This window comes from Salvelinus namaycush, chromosome 25 (assembly GCF_016432855.1).
Source record: "Salvelinus namaycush isolate Seneca chromosome 25, SaNama_1.0, whole genome shotgun sequence".
Classification (NCBI taxonomy): domain Eukaryota; kingdom Metazoa; phylum Chordata; class Actinopteri; order Salmoniformes; family Salmonidae; genus Salvelinus; species Salvelinus namaycush.
The window spans coordinates 19,523,360-19,540,755 of NC_052331.1; the positions used below are offsets into that span (position 1 = coordinate 19,523,360).

Below are 17,396 nucleotides of genomic sequence, written 5' to 3' on the forward strand. Positions count from 1 at the left end.
CACAAGTGCAGTCTCAGTGCTATGATGGGGTCTAAAACCAGACTGAAGCATTTCGTATACATTGTTTGTCTTCAGAAAGGCAGTGAGTTGATGCGCAACAGCTTTTTCATTTTTTGAGAGGCCGCTATTCGATATAGGCCGATAGTTTTTTATATTTTCTGGGTCAAGGTTTGGCTTTTTCAAGGGAGGCTTTATTACTGCCACATTCGGTGGATAGTGGGCCGTTTATTATGTTCAACATAGGAGGGCCAAGCATAGGAAGCAGCTCTTTCAATAGTTTAGTTGGAATAGGGTCCAGTATGCAGCTTGAAGGTTTAGAGGCCATGACTATTTTCATCAATGTGTCAAGAGATATAGTATTAAAAAACCTGAGTGTCTCCCTTGATCCTAGGTCCTGGCAGTGTTGTGCAGACTCAGGACAACTGAGCTTTAGAGAAATACGCAGATTTAAAGAGGAGTCTGTAATTTGCTTTCTAATGATCATGATCTTTTCGTCAAAGAAGTTCATGAGTTTATCACTGCTGAAGTGAAAGCCATCCTCTCTTGGGGAATGCTGCTTTTTAGTTAGCTTTGCGACCGTATCAAAAATACATTTAGGATTGTTCGTATTTTCCTCAATTAAGTTGGAAAAATAGGATGATCGAGCAGCAGTGAGGGCTCTTCGATACACCTGTATTTGTATCGAAGAACTCTTTGGCCTGCCGGCCAAACCCTCTCCTAACCCGGACAACGCTGGGCCAATTGTGCGCCGCCCCATGTGTCTCCCGGTCATGGCCGGCTGCGACAGAGCCTGGAAGGCATGCATCAAGGACCCCACACACTCCAGCCACGAGCTGTTCTCTCACTAACCTTCGGGAAGATCAGAGCATGAGGTCCAACAGGCTCAGAGACAGTTTCTATCTACAGCAGGGATGGGCAACTTTGATGGGGGTGGGGCCAAAAAAAATCTCAGCTCATCATGAGGGGCCGTAGTTGCTTGCGAGTCTTGGTACCCACAGCCCCCCTAATTTCCTGCAATTCTACACATTCTACACACAAGAAAAAGTATGTGAACCCTTTGTAAATACCTGGATGCTGCTGAACACTTGAACTGGACTGACCACCTCCTCCGCACCTTAGCACACATCATAACTGCTGCTACCAGACTTATTATACTGCTCAATATAAACACTTGCCCCCCATCCCCAATACACATGTAAATATTGTACTATAACTTGTGCCTTCCTGTATTATACTTATGCAAAAGAAATACTGTATTATTCTATTTCCATTGACTTTACGTTCGTATTATTATTTTTGTACTATTTCTTATTGTTGAAAAGGAACCTGCAGGTAAGCCTTTAGTTGGACGATGTATACCATGTGTATCCTGTACATATGACTAATAAAACTAGAAAGTGAAACTAGTTCATCCAAATTAAAGTGACATGTTGGTTTTCTAAGCAGTCTATGGACAAGGTATGACAGCAATCCATGCTTTGGATTCCATCTGGGCTTCATGTCCAAATCATCCTAAAGTATCTAAAAAAATATTTTGAAACTATAAATGATTTGGACATGAAATGCTAATAGGCACCATTGACTTGCATTGGATTTGTGCCAAACAAAAAAGTTAGTTTTAAAACAGTGTATAGGTAAACAAAACCAAAGCATAGATTGCTGTCAATAAACATCTTACAGGAAACCAACATGTAATTTGTGTGAACTATCCCTTTAACAAAGTATATGATAAAGATGACAAACATTAACAGAAGCAAAATAAATATCATTATTTCATGACTTGATTCAAATTATCTGAATGTGGTCTCCTTTTGATGCACAGGTCCTGATGAAATATGGGATGATTCAGTTCAAAGAATTGGGGTCTGACCTTTTTTGGCAAAAATACAAAGTTTTTATGGAAAGCAACTAATCCAAGAAAATTTGTCAATTTGAGATTTCAAATAGATTAGAACATCTTTCTAACATTGTTTATCTGTCATTGAACAGTCTACTCCCCAGGGTCTTCTTGTCACTGGTACAGAGTGTGCTACTCTGAGCAACAATCATTAGGGTCTCACCAAGCAAACTCCAGCAGATGGCCATCTACACCACCTTGTTGACTGGTGTTGGCTGCTGGACGATGCATTACCTTCTGCAAGTTAAGTATCACTTAGGTCTTGTCATGTTTATCTTCATATCATGACCTTAGAAAGAGGCAACACAACGTGGATCATAATAAATGTGTTAAATCAAGACAAGATGTCCTCACCTTAGACTTCAAAGGAATTACCTAATACTCATACATTGTATTTCTGCCTGCACTCGTTTTATTTTCTAGAGATCTTCTCCAGGTCGGACTACCACCGTTTATCCTGGAGCAGCTGGAAGCCAACCAGACAGCCATGGACATTCTGGGAGCACCACCCCCGAAGGTCCACAACATCCACCTGTCTGACCGGCACAACTATGTGGAACTTTACTGCTCTCTGGGAGTCATTCATCCTACATGGGAGCCAACTAGCAGCATTGCCGTTATCCATCACTGTTTGCTATAGATATTCATGCTGCAGATCAAAATTCTAGTGGCTACCTCTACACATCCTCTGTTAGACCCCAAACACTTAGGCAGGTATACTTCAATATTATTCTATAGAAAGACACTGAGGAAATTGATTGATACATAGAATGAAAGTCCACACTGACCTTCAAAGTACATGAAGGTCGTTTGACCCAATACAATTTAATGCATACAGTACCTTTGTCTTCTCCCTGGCAGCGTTAGGCAGAATTTAACAGGCAGTGCTGTAGAGGGTCAGCGCAGACCACACCACTGTCAGATAAGACAGGACTTGACACAGCCAAACTGGTCTTCCTGATCTGCTCACCAGAACTAGTGCGATGAAGGTATAACTGCTGCACTCGTCCGTCTCATGTCAGTCGCAGACTTGTAGCCATAGTTAAACATATTTTTTTAAAGCACTTTGACATGCATTCTTTCAGGACCTTGTTTTGACAAAGGGCATACACAAGATGCCTCCTGGTTTAAAATCACCACAGAAATATAATTGCTTTGACCAATGTTTATTGATGCTTTGTACATCCTTAAGACATTTACATACATTGTACAAGGAAATAAGTGCCATTTATGCATTACATGTCATGCATATTCATTATAAACAGTGCTGTCCTGAGCAAAATGTACATGCCTTAGGAGAATGAAGGTACTGTAAAGAGCAAATTAACAATGTAATTGCTTAGTACAAAGCCATCATATCTTTATAGCCGGCACTTTGGAAAAAATAATAATAATTTAGTCAATGGTTCCAGTTGTACTATACAGAATCTGTGTGACCAGAAAATGTCTCCCATAGTGTTCTATTGCACTATGATGTATGATTGATTAATTAGGACATTACTATTTATTCACAGTGAAAATGAAATATGTAAGACATGGAAATAATCAGTGATATAGATTAATTGAAGTTATGATGAACAATTGTACGCATGAAAGCTGAACATACTGCATGAATATTAGGAAAAGAATGGTAAACAAGCAGAACATGAACGACATTGACCGAATGGCACCAAACAAAACATCAGTAGTTCATTAAAATTGTATTAAAATTAATAAAAATGTGATGCAGACAGAGACAAAGTTTGGCTTGTGAGTGGAGACAGTGTGGTGTGTGGTAAACAATTTACAATCAATCAGTAAAGATCCCATTAACAGTTGGTTAGTGCTTATAGGCCTACCCTTCTATCAGAAGATGGTCTTCTGTAGGGAGCAGAGTGGCTCCTCGAACGTGAACCGCTTGAAGACGGCCTTCGCATCCGGAAACAGAGTCTCTGGGTTTGGCACCGTTGGCCGGCACGGACCTATGGTGTAGGCTGCTACTACCATCAGCTCCTCTACCACAGGACCTTCCTCCTCTGAGGATGATGAGGAATATGAGGAAGGGGGGGCAGGCTTGGCGTGTTCCCGTTGGCAGATCTCACTGGTGATATTCTCTTCCGTCTTCTTCTGGGCTTGCTCCTGGAGCCAATGATGCCTCAGGCACTCTTCAGCAGTGGCACGAGACCTTTATACAGGATAGAGAGGGATGGATCAGTATCCCACGTTGTTTTCTGTTACATTTTCAATAAAATCAAGAGTATGAAATTCACTGTTATGCTTTTAACAAGGTCTTCAATTGAGGTGGAACATCTACCTAGGAACTACCAAAATCGCTAAAACGAATAATTTGTGAATAATAACAATATTGGTTTGGGATGAAATCTCACTTGGGCTCTTTGATGAGGAGTGACTGGATGAAGTGGATGGCTGAGAGGTCCTGGAGTTCATTCTCTGTGTAGTAGTCAATGTTGATCTGGGAGATGTTGAGGAAAGTCTCCTGCTTGTCTTCTCCAAGAAATGGTGAAGTCCCCGTCAACATCATGTAGGCCAACACCCCTATGCTCCTTGGTTCGCAAGACATAGCATACTGAATTATCTGTTGCCACTGAAAGAAATGGAACCTCCGTCATCGCTAAGTCACAAACATATAGGTTGAGATTTTACTCATCTTACCACATGTCAGTTGCTGTGCTGATTGGTTCATAATTTAGAATCTCTGGGGCTGCAAACAAGAGAAACAGTGAATATTTTTGCTTAAGTAAGACGTGTGATCATCCAAGTTGTTTTTGAGTCAATGTATTTGTAAGTTCAATAAAAATACAATCAAAAGGGGTTTTCACTCACCGACATACTCTGGTGTGCCCATGATCTCCCTGAACTCCTGGTTCTGACACAGCCTTCTGGAAAGGCCAAAGTCCACTATCTTTATATCCCCCAGAGGACAGGCACTGGTCAGCAGGATATTCTGAGGCTGAGAGGGACAAGACCATTCAATGGTACAGTGGATGAGGACCATTGAATCGTTCAGCGTTTCCTCTGTTCATTCTGTCATGATGTTATGGAAAACCGTTTAATCTGACATTTCTTTCCAAAATGTTTAAACATAATGCTAAATGGAGAACAAAAATCAGTCAGATGTGACAAATACAGCCTCATACTATGCACCTTGAGGTCCAGGTGAACAATGTTGTTCCTGTGTAGGAAGGCCACACCCTCCAGGATCTGTCTCATTAACCATTTTACCTCCTCCTGGGTGAAGGCCTCGTCTCTCTCGGCAACACAATGGTTAAAGATCTCCCCTCCCGCCACACTATGGACACAGACACACAGCCGAGTGAGAGTGGTTTATTGGAATGATGGAAAATGTCCCTGAGGACACTAGTGGAAAGGACGAACAGGATACTAACAGTCTCTCTACATAATCAACACCTATTCGGCGATCCATAATTCAAACTGAAGAATTGAGTTAATTCAACAATATGGTCTAAGTAAAATAAAACACTCAAAACAGTGTTTCCGAAATTAATGAGGAACAAATTTCAAATTTAGACAAAACAGTGTCCTTAGTTGTCCTCTTTGCCCCGGTTTATCGACAATATGCCATGTGAGAGGATGAAGAGTATTTGGTCTCCAACTCCAGTGAGACAAACAGAGCTCAGCCAGTGACCTGATTTTCACTCTGGTATCCCAGTTCAAAGCGGTTGAATTTCTCATTTGTTTACTAGTTCCAAGGACAGAAAAAGAGCCTCAACGGAATTAAAATTGAGGGTGGCGTATGAGTAGTGAGGTAGGTGTGTGTGTGTGTGTGCACACGCGTATGTAGGCGTATAGAGGTCAGTGCATGCACACAAGCGTGACTGTGTGTACTGCGGTTGATGCGTGTTCGCAGAGAGGTGTGTTTTTCCTCTGGTCCAGGCAGCCAAGGTGATTAACTCCCTATTGCACAGCAGCCACCCTCCAGCTCCTCATGTGTCATCTGACAGAACTAAAGAGATCCCACTCCGCTCTGGGTCGCTCCCTCCCTCTGCAGCCCCTTGGTGCCTGAATAGAGCTCCGCTATCCCAACCTGCCCACTTCCTCATTTATCTGACTGCTATGCCCCCAGAATATCTACAAAAACAACCAAGTGTCATTTGCAAATGACACCTCTAGCCCCATTCAGATCATAGATAATTATCAATACCAAACAAAAACAGCAGTTCCGCTCCATTTCCTACCAAAGTGGAAAATGCCCCATTATTTATTGTAATGTAGAAGTCTCTGACCAAGCCAAATAGTATGAGATCTCAACTCACAATTACCCTTTCTCAGAGCATTTCTGTTTTTCTCATACTGACAGACCACTCAATAGGGCAGAGAGCCATGCTTTCACTCACTGGGCACCTTCAAAAGAGAAGATTAAAACATGAATACAACACAAACAAAATGTAATCTGGTCAAAACTATAAATATCTCAGAGTGAGTACTGCCATTGACCTACTCAGTTGACAATCATCTGAAGCACAGAAAACACATACAGCAGCCCCAAAATAACTCACAGTACACTCATCCTGATATTTATCCTATGGAGATTTTTTTTTAAAGTTACAAAACAATAACCCATCAAACTATTCAATGTCTGGAATGCCTTCAACACAATGTTGTCATAAGTCTAATAGAAAAAACTAGTCACTCTAGTGCAAAGTTAGTAGATGAGCAGCTGGTCCCAATGGTAGTAAGGAGCAGCAGGGTTCTGACATCCCTCTAGCCTGCTCTACTCTAGTCAGCGAAGCGTGACAGACGCTACAGCAGGGGTTAGTGTTAGCTGGATTACCCTCCTACTCAGGCAGAGGGAGACCGGTGGTCTTTCCAACTCACTGCACAGTTTTTCCAACTGACTCGCCGATTCCCTGCAGTGGGGATTGTGGTATTCATCGTTAGAAATGCGAGTGACGACTTTCTGCAAGCTGCTCTTCTTAGCAGAGTAAAGCTGGAGGAGATCGGACCTAGAGCTTGACGTCGCTAGTGAGCCTGAAGATGTCATGCCGACAGGTGCGCACACAGTTAACAGTGAATAGGTGTTCATGTAGATGTACACACATAAACAACAGCTGTTTGTAGTAATACTTACTACTCGAGCACCAGGACCATCTCTGTCAAGGTCTCGTAGACTTGGTGCAGGTTGATCATTCTGTGGCTAGTGTTGGTGAGCTCCAGCACAGCGATCTCATGGAGCACCTCCACTCTGCAGTCCTGACCCTTCCTTCGCTTCTTCAGGAACTTGGCTGCATACTCTGTCCCTGTGCTCTTCTCCATGCACCTCTTCACTATGGCAAACTTTCCCCTGGAGACAGATGGGGAACTTCACGTTAAAAATATTGAAGTACAGGCCTTAATGATGATCAAACTTCCCCCTACGATATAAGGATTAAAAAACAGGACTACAGTGTGACTAAATAGTAATGAATACGTTTGAGAAAGCCAACTACAGTGATACGATAGTGATTGTTGATGGTGATTACACATCTTGGTGGATAATCAAGATAGTAATTTACATCACACTGCTTTGTCCTCCCTTTACTAGAATCCTTACACCTGAATGCAGGTACCAGTAGAGTGAAAATAAATGATTGGGAAATGGGCAATAGGGTGAAACAGCCATCAATTGTTGTCTTGGTCACTGAATATCCCTTCTCCCTGCATTTCCATCTTCATTAAAATCATTAGTAAACAAAGATGACCTTCAAGCTTACCAACCATTGATTTTAAATGACCCACTTCAGTGCCCAGATAGAGAGCCATGCTGTGTTAATCAATGACCTCATACAGTATTATTGGCTGGCTAGCGGTCATGTTTTGGCTCTGGGCTTGATGCTCCATTGCATACCTCTACCCTCACATGCAGTGAGATTCAGCAAACTATGCCTTCAAACATAGACCTACACATTAGGGCTCCCGAGTGGCGCAGCGGTCTAACGCACTGTTCTAAGTGCTAGAAGCATCACAACAGACCCTGGTTCGATTCAAGGCTGTATCACAACCGGCCATGATTGGAAGTCCAATATCTCAGTGCACAATTGAACCAGCGTTGTCCGGGTTTAGCTGGGGTAGGCAGTCATTGTAAATAATAATTTGTTCTTAACCGACTTGCCTAGTTAAATATAACACGTCAAGGACTGTATCAGACAAGGAAGTCGCTATCAACCATGCCCAATACTATAACCTCAATACATAATAATATGGTAGCAGGTTCAGAGTAGTGCCATGCATGCCTCAATCCCTCAATCCAGTTATTCAAAGCGGAGTGTCTTTAGTCTTTGACCCAGGCTGACGTTGTTAACCCTGGCTGCTGCTGATAAACCCATTCATGTCTTTAGTAGGGAACAGGTGTCTCCATTTAATCTGGTTGTGCGTGTGTGTTTGGCGAGGGGGATTGCCAAAGTCAGGGGAGGCATAGCTTTGCGAATCTCAAAAGTTCCAGTGCAGTCAAAAACTTGATTTTCCTGTGAGGACACACAAACCCAGCTGTGTTTAATATGAGCAAGGCCTTATTTCTATGACAGCATATTGGATGACTGTCATTCATATTACATTCACCCAGCTCAATGTAACATTGATAGGTTTAGGCTACTACGTGATACACACATTTGTCCTATACCCATCATGAGGTTGGTACAACCTAGCCTATGAATGAAAGCTTACAACGAAGGTGCACAGGTAGAGAGAACATTTGAGTAATCAAGTTGACAGACATTGACACATTCAATATCACCTTGCACAGTCTTGCCTGCATCTAGATGATCTAGGGTGTAATCATTAGTCCAACAGTTGCAAACAAGAGTTTCTATTGGTCAAATTCAGGTATGTTTATCTCAGTTTCATTCCATTTCAGAAATGTTGTAACAGAATCTGCGGAATGAATACACACCTGATCACATTCAAACACAGTTCATAGCAGCCTTTGATCGCTCTCCTCTTCGCTACAGTGCACAACACATCAGCGGTCTAAAGCAAAACTTTCATATCATAACTGGTAACCGCTACACACAGCCTACATCATAGTCAACATAGCTACTAGAACTAATGTGTTAGGAAACCCAGTGGCAATAAATTAATAAAAGCTTACCTTGACTTGGCACACACACATACAGCTCTCTCATCTCCATTTTTGAAGAAATTAATCTGATCAACTATTGTCTGAGTCAACTACTCACCACATTGTATGCACTGCAGTGTTAGCTAGCTGTAGCATATGCTTCAGTACTAGCTTCATTCTCTAATCATTTGATTGAGTGGACAACGTCAGTTCATGCTGCAAGAGCTCTGATAGGATGGAGGATGTCCTCCGGAAGTTGTCATAATTATTGTGTAAGTCTATGGAAGGGGGTGAGAACCGCGAGCCTCGTAGGTTTTGTATTGAAGTCAGTCAATGTACCCAGAGGAGGACAGAAACTAGTTGTCCTCCGGCTACACCATGGTGTTATCCCAGAGAGTGCTGTTGAGGCTACTGTAGACCATTGCAAAAATGTGTTTTAATTTATTATTTGGTGAAGTGAATATATTTAGTAGAAATGTAACTAATGTTTCACTATTAAAACATTTCTGAAAGTCACTGAGGGTCCTCCCCTGAGGAGCCTCCACTTACACACACAGCCTTTCAGAAAGTATTAACACCTTTTCACATGTGTTACAGCCGGAATTAAAAATGGATTAGATTGTTGGTCATTGGCCTACACACACACACACAATACCCCCTAATGTCAAATTGTAATTAAGTTTAGACATTTTCACAAATTAATTAAATTAAAAAGCTGAATGTCTTGAGTCAATAAGTATTCAACCCCTTTGTTATGGCAAGCCTAAATAAGTTGAGTAAAAATATGCTTAACAAGTCACATAATACGGTTCATGACCTCACTTGGTGTGCAATAGTGTTTAACATGATTTATGAATGACCACCTCATCTCGGTACCCCACACATACAGATAATTGTAAGGTCCCTCAGTCAAGCAGTACATTTCAAACACAGGGAGGTTTTCCAATGCCTCGCATATTGGAAAAAACAGAAAAACAAAAGCTGACATTGGGTGAAGTTATTCAATTACACTTTGGATGGTGTATCAATACACCCAAAGAGAGAGGCATCCTTAACTCAGTTGCCAGAGAAGGAGGAAACTACTCAGAGATTTCACCACGAGAACAATGGTGACTTTACAACAGTTGCAGATTTTAATGGCTGTGATAGGAGCAAACTGAGGATCAATAACATTGTACACTAGGGCCTAATGAACTGTAACTCAGTAAAATCTTTGAAATTGTTGGCATGTTATGTTTATTTTTGTTTAATCTTTGGATTTCAAATGAAAGAGAATACAGATAGGCATATGTTGGTCACGGATACCTTAAAAAGGGTATGGTCATGGATCAGAAAACCAGTCAGTATTTGGTGTGACCACCATTTGCCTCATGTAGTGTGACATCTCCTTCACATAAAGTTGATCAGGCTGTTGATTGAGGACTGTGGACCCACTCCTTTCAAGACACAACAATTGGTCTCAGGATCTCGTCACAGTATCTTTGCATTCAAATTGCCATCGATAAAATGCAATTGTGTTCGTTGTCTGTAGCTTAGGCCTGCCCATACCACAACCACACTGCCACCATGGGGCACTTTGTTCAGAAAACCACCCACACGATGCCATACACACTGTCTGCCATCTGCCCGGTACAGTTGAAACTGGGATTCATCCGTGAAGAACACAGTTCTCCAGCGTGCCAGTGGCCATTGAAGTTTGCCCACTTTAGTCGGTTACGAGACTGGTGAGGGCGATGAGCACACAGATGAGCTTCCCTGAGACAGTTTGTGCAGAAATTCTTCGGTTGTGCAAACCCACAGTTTCATCAGCTGTCCTGGTGGCTGGTCTCAGATGATCCCGCAGGTAAAGAAGTCAGATGTGGAGATCCTGGGCTGGCGTGGTTACACGTGGTCTGCGGTTGCGAGGCCGGTTGGACGTACTGCCAAATTCTCTAAAAACAATGTTGGAGGCGGCTTATGGTAGAGAAATTAACATAAAATTCTCAGGCAACAGCTCTTGTGGACATTCCTGCAGTCAGCATGCCAACTGCACACTCCCTCAAAACTGTTTGCTTGATAGTCGCTGTATACGGGTTCGAGTCTCGGTCGGGGCTATCCCCCGACTTCGCTACAATATATTTCTATAGTTGGTTTCATGGACTCTCCCCTTTTATGGGCAGTTATTTACCAATTTTTAGCTACAAGTCCGTTTTAGCTACAAGTCCGTTGGAGAGGATCAGATTGAGCAGTGAGGTGTAGAATCAATGATCTACAAATAGTATTCCCTGCCAAAGGATAGGCTTTGTGCAATTAAGATTCGCAGAGCTACACATCCCCTAGCTTAGGCAATCCCCCCACCTAACACATGCGCACAACCAGACATTGATTGATAGGCAGTGGTGTAAAGTACTTAAGTTGTACTTTAAAGTATTATTTATTTAAGTACGTTTTTGGGGTATCTGCACTTTACTATTTATATTTGACAACTTTTACTTCACTACATTCCTAAAGAAAATAATGTACTTTTTACTCCATACATTTTCCCCTGACACCCAAAAGTACTCGTTACATTTTGAATGCTTAGCAGAACAGAAATGGTCCAATTCACACACTTATCAAGAGAACATCCCTGGTCATCCCTACTACCTCTGATCTGGGAGACTCACTAAACACAAATGCTTCGTTTGTAAAATATGTCTGAGTATTGGTGTGCCCCTGGCTATCTGTACATTTAAAAAACAAGAAAATTGTGCTGTCTGGTTTGCTTAATATAAGGAATTTGAAATGGATTCACATTTTTACTTTTGATACTTAAGTATATTCAAAACCAAATACTTTTACTCAAGTAGAATTTTACTGGGTGACTTTCACTTGAGTCATTTTCTATTAAGATATTTACTTTTACTCAAGTAGGACAATTGGGTACTTTTTCCACCACTGTTAATTGGAGACTACTTGTGTCAATTAATAACATTTCCTAGGATTTTCTACCTGCAGCAAACCTAGCAGATCAAGCTGGAAATACCAGTAAAAGCAGTGCCTCAAAGAGTGACCCCAAACTCCTGGCCCTAGTCATAATGTCTGTTTGACTTGTAATTTATGAAAATGAAATTGCTGCTAGCTATTACCTAATAGACAACTTTGATCAAAATGATCACAGAAGAGCTCTAATTATAAAAGTCACCCGTGTGTTTGCCCAACATCTCCAGGTAAAAAAGGAATGACCATGCAGCCTCAGGAGGTCTGGCTCCAACTACATTACCTATATCTCAGACAGTTTAGCAGGGAAATGTGAGATAGACTTGTGTTCAATGAGAGAGATTAGTCAAAGTGGTGGTAGATCTATTTATATGTGTGCTATTTCTATGCTTCACATTTTTAAGTTTTGTTTGTGTCTTTTACTTTTGTACACCTTCAAATACACTACATGACCAAAAGTATGTGATCTGTTGCCACAAAGTTGGAAGCACAGAATCGTCTAGAATGTCATTGTAATGCGTAGTATTGCGCATGGTGATCTTTGGCTTGTGTGTGGCTGCTTGGCCATGGAAACCCATTTCATGAAGCTCCCGGCAAACAGTTATTGTGCTGACATTGCTTCCAGAGGTAGTTTGGAACTCTGTAGTTAGTGTTGCAACCGAGGACAGACGATTTTTTTACACGCTTCAGCACTCGGTGGTCCCGTTCTGTGAGCTTGTTTGGCCTACCACTTCGCAGCTGAGCCGGTTGTTACTCCTAGACCTTTCCACTTCACAATAACATCACTAACAGTTGACCAGGGCAGCTTTAGCAGGGCAGACATTTGTTGGAAAGGTGGCATCATATGATGGTGCCACGTTAAAGTCACTCAGTAAGGCCATTCTACTGCCAATGTTTGGCTATGGAGATTGCATGGCTGTGTGCTCAATTGTATACACCTGTCAGCAACGGGTGTGGCTGAAATAGCCAAATCCACTAATTTGAAGGGGTGTCCACATACTTTGGCTTGTGTGTAGCTGAAAATAATATATTTTCGGTTATGGAAAAGATGTCACAAAGGTTTAGATTATATAATGATTCTCCACACTACACTTACTTGTTTTGTCACAAACTGAAATTAGGCATACTATTAGAATTTTAGCAACCACGAAATGGCAGACCAATTTTCTGCATAGTGCACATAAGGGAATTCACTTACAGTAGTATTGGACTTAGCCAACTAGTTTACAACTGAACAAGTTACACATGGGTAGGGTTGCAAAGGGTCAGACATTTTCTGGAAATTATCCTTGGGAAGTTAAGCCTGGGAATTTGGGGAATTTTGCTTAAATTCATCAAAAACATTAGCTTTTAACAGTGAACCTTTTTTGGTGGGATACGCAAGGCAATTCTAGGTTTTGTGGCATATTTTGGTTAAACTATCCCCAATTCAATGGAATTGCAACACTCTGCATGCACAGTGCATTCTTCCATCACAGCCGATTCTCAAGATCTTACACTAATGAGATGCTATTAAGCCCACACTACTACACTGTCTGAGCCAAGAACTACATGCTTTCTGGTAAGTTTTGATTACAATACTGGGTGGGGTGAATATATGACATGTATGATTTTTTGTTAACTAGTACATATAGCCTACAGCAAAGTGTGTTTAAATCATTTAACTTGTTAATTTCTTCTAGTTAGTTTTTGCTACGATGTGGGGTTTAGCTTGCTTGAGCCTGCTAACTGAGTGTTAATTCACCTGTTTCCATACATGTTTCATTTAAAAAAATGTATCTTACAAAGTAGTTGTTTAATCAAACTGCTTAACTATTTATCTGTACATGGAATTGTATGTGTAATTTTTTTCCCATTTATTTTCTTCTAATCTTTACAGGAAAATGCCACGGGCACTATCTGATGTATGGAGACATTTCACTGCAACTAATGTAGAAGGAAAAGCTGTGAACATGTGCAAAATCATATGTGAAGAATGCAACAAAGATGCAGAGTCATCTGGCCAAGTGCATAAAGTTCCCTCAGCGCGCACAACAAACAAACAACCTCTGACATAAGTCCCTCTACTTCTATTCGAGGTGAAAATTATGATGAAAATACATCTTATCAATAGCAACAGCTCATGGTCCTCCTGGAATCAGACATTTTTTTTTACTCAATAGAGGAACGTAGTCAGAGAAATGCTGATGAATGTCTTGCTCGAGCTGTGTATGCAACTGGTTCACCTCTGATGCTCACAGGCAATGTGTATTGGAAGAGATTACTGAATGTTCTTCGCCCAGCATACACCCCTCCAACCAGACATGCTTTATCTACTCATTTGCTGGATGCAGAGTTCCACAGAGTTCAAGTGAAGGTCAAGCAAATCATAGAGAAGGCAGACTGTATTGCAATCATCTCTGATGGGTGGTTGAATGTTCGTGGGCAAGGAATAATTAACTACATCTTCCCCCCTCAACCAGTATTCTACAAGAGCACAGACACAAGGGACAATAGACACACTGGTCTCTACATTGCAAATGTGCTAAAGGCAGTCATCAATGACCTTGGACCACATTAGGTATTTGCACTGGTGACAGACAATGCTGCAAACATGATGGCTGCTTGGTCTAAAGGGAAGAAGTCCTACCCTCACATTGGCTGTGCTGCTCATGCATTGAACTTGCTCCTCAAGGACATCATGCCACTGAAAACAATGGATACACTCTACAAGAGAGCCAAGGAAATGGTTAGGTATGTGAAGGCTCATCAAGTTATAGCAGCAATCTACCTCACCAAGCAAAGTGAGAAGAATAAGAGCACCACGTTGAAGCTGCCCAGCAACACCCATTGGGGTGGTGTTGTCATCATGTTTGACAGTCTCCTGGAGGGGAAGGAGTCTCTCCAAGAAATGGCCATATCACAGTCTGCCGATATGGAAAGCCCCATTAAGAGGATCCTCCTGGGTGATGTATTTTGGGAGAGTGGTAAGCAGCCTGAAACTCCTGAAACCTATCGCAGTAGCCATTGCACGGATTGAGGGTGACAATGCCATCATGTCTGATGTTCAGACTCTTCTTGCATATGTAAGAGAAGAAATCCGTACTGCCCTGCCCACTTCAAAGTTGCTCCAAGCAGAGGAAACTGCAGTTCTGAAATCAAAAAACGTGAAGATTTCTGCCTGAAGCCAATACACACCGCAGCGTACATGTGGGACCCCAACTATGCTGGCAAGAGCATCCTGTCTGATGCAGAGATCAACAAGGCCTATGGTGTCATCACTACTGTGTCTCACCACCTTGGCCTGGATGAGGGCAAGGTTCTTGGCAGTCTGGCAAAGTACACTTCCAAGCAAGGGCTTTGGGATGGAGATGCAAATTGGCAGTCGTGCCAACATATCTCATCGGCCACCTGGTGGAAGGGACTTTGTGGATGTGAGACTCTTTCCAATGTTGCCTCCATCATCCTCCAAATCCCACCAACATCAGCCGCCTCAGAGCGCAACTGGTCCTTGTCTGGGAACACACACACCAAAGCACGCAACAGGCCGACCAATACAAGGGTTGAAAAATTGGTGGCCATCCGGGCAAATGTCAGGCTCAAAAAGCCTCAAAATGAGCCATCCTCAACAAGGTTGGAAAGTGACAGCGAAGATGAGGCCTCAGTCTGATGTTCAAGATGTGGACATTGAGGAGGTCCAGGGACAAGACATGGACGCCTGAGAGGAAGACAACCAAAGCTTTAGTTCCTAGACTATCATTTTACAGATGTATGTTAAAAACGTTTTTGGGAGATGCGATGGATCATTGGGGATCATTCAATATTCCCTTTCTTTTGTTGTTCAGTGAAATCATCCCATGTGAAGAGTCAACTCATTTAATTAAAAGTTCAATTCGTAACTAGTTTTTTTATTTCTATTGTAAGGATTTAATCATTTGCAATTATGTCTACTTATGACAATGTAAAATGTTTATATATCTGGCTCCATATGATATGGTAAATATATCCAATGCAAAAAACATCTATATTTAAAGTGGTATTAATATTAATTACCATGGAAAGTTTCCACCTCTGAATATTCCCCAAAACGTGCAACCCTACACATGGGCAAATATTGTGCTACTATATCTTGTCTCAGATAGATAAAACAATGAACAAATTATAAATACATAACAGTACACCTATCTATGAGTGCCCATGGTTTTGGAATAGGTTAGATGAAAGGCTTTTGTCCATACTTTTGCATAGACAAATCTCCTGTGCCACTACTTACTATAACTTGCTTCAGTTCTCTTAATGTTTTGTATGTGAAAGGCTAGACTCACTTGCCAGTCTTGCACTCACAGCTGGGGAAAGGGACTGGTCATTGGGTATCTACTGTATCTTTAATACAAATATATTTGCCATCCTGACCGTCTTCTTTTGAAACCAGGGATTACAGATGAAAATTTGGTTTGCCATCTGGTGCAATGTCAAATGCATGTTAAAAACAACATGCACATCCTTGATAAATAAATGAAAACATATTCATACATCCAATGGATGGTGCCTGAGGTTACCACATTGAAAATTGATTGAAAAGGACAACCAAGCACTATGATCTACAAAGTATCCCACGTTGGAACATGAGCATTTATACACCCAGGTAGAGAATAGCTTCTTTTTGTTGGCCTACTATGTTTTTAAGGTCCAACCGGTTAACCTACTACCTACAATGTTCAACTCACCTGCCTAGCTCTTTGCCAGGTATAACGTTGTATAGTTCCTTAAATGACTCGGTCCTGATTGGGGTTTTGATGTTGTCCAGAAGAAGCGCAGTGGCTCCTCGGTTCGTCTCGGTCTGGCATCTTGTGCAGCTTCTTGTGTCGGTGACCCGTGGACTGGGTGGTGGAATCATTATTGGTTCACTTGTTGAATATTCTTTCAGGAAAACACGCGTTGTTGAGAATAACACAAAATTACCTTTCTTTTGCGTATTGGAGAAGCTTCCAAGTACGGGGACTAGAATGTTTTATTCTTGTCAACCACTATGTGTCTAATGAGATTCTTGAACGTTATCCGCAGTTGTGATGCAGTCAGGCATAGACACTTGTTTGACTGGCTGCTCTGATAACGCTCTTCGCAAAAGTCAATTTAACTCAGTGACTGATATATCGCACCCATCAACTTAGATAGACACCGCATCATTGTATCTATTCTATTAAGGCGTCTGTGAGAGCATGGGCAGCGCTCTCCATTTTGAAGTAGTCCATTTTCTTCTTCTTCTACTTCTATGAGTTGGCAAACAAACTGAAAGGATCCATACTGCCACCTGCAGGGTGCTGTTTAAACAGGTATAAAGCCACGGATGGCAATTTACTGCCACCTGCAGTTGGAATGTTTGCTCACAAGTATAATTAATTGGCTGATCCCTCCTGATGACCCGGATGGAATCATGTGATCCTTCCTCAAACCATAGGAAGTTCCACCCAATTGACTACTTGAAAATGGTGAAAGTGCTCAATGGTG

General features: G+C 41.7%; 1 protein-coding gene across 1 annotated transcript; it reads right to left on the reverse strand.

Annotated features, from left to right (window-relative positions):
- Positions 1–3,067: 3,067 nt before the first annotated feature.
- Positions 3,068–17,039, reverse strand: LOC120020085 (serine/threonine-protein kinase 17A-like). Its single transcript, XM_038963522.1, has 7 exons — positions 16,616–17,039; positions 6,987–7,199; positions 5,042–5,186; positions 4,721–4,847; positions 4,550–4,598; positions 4,264–4,440; positions 3,068–4,061 (listed from the first exon to the last, which is right to left on the reverse strand). The coding sequence occupies exons 1-7, from the start codon at positions 16,783–16,785 to the stop codon at positions 3,743–3,745; spliced, it is 1,200 nt and encodes a 399-aa protein (XP_038819450.1). The 5' UTR covers positions 16,786–17,039; the 3' UTR covers positions 3,068–3,742.
- Positions 17,040–17,396: the final 357 nt, after the last annotated feature.

Coding starts and splice junctions, on each gene's coding strand:
- LOC120020085 (XM_038963522.1), bottom strand. CDS start 16,785: ATGATTCCACCACCCAGTCCACGGGTCACCGACACAAGAAGCTGCACA. Junction 7,200..16,615: donor CCTGGCAAAGAGCTAGGCAG/GTGAGTTGAACA, acceptor ATCTGTCTCCAG/GGGAAAGTTTGCCATAGTGA. Junction 4,062..4,263: donor CTCCTCATCAAAGAGCCCAA/GTGAGATTTCAT, acceptor TCCTGTATAAAG/GTCTCGTGCCACTGCTGAAG.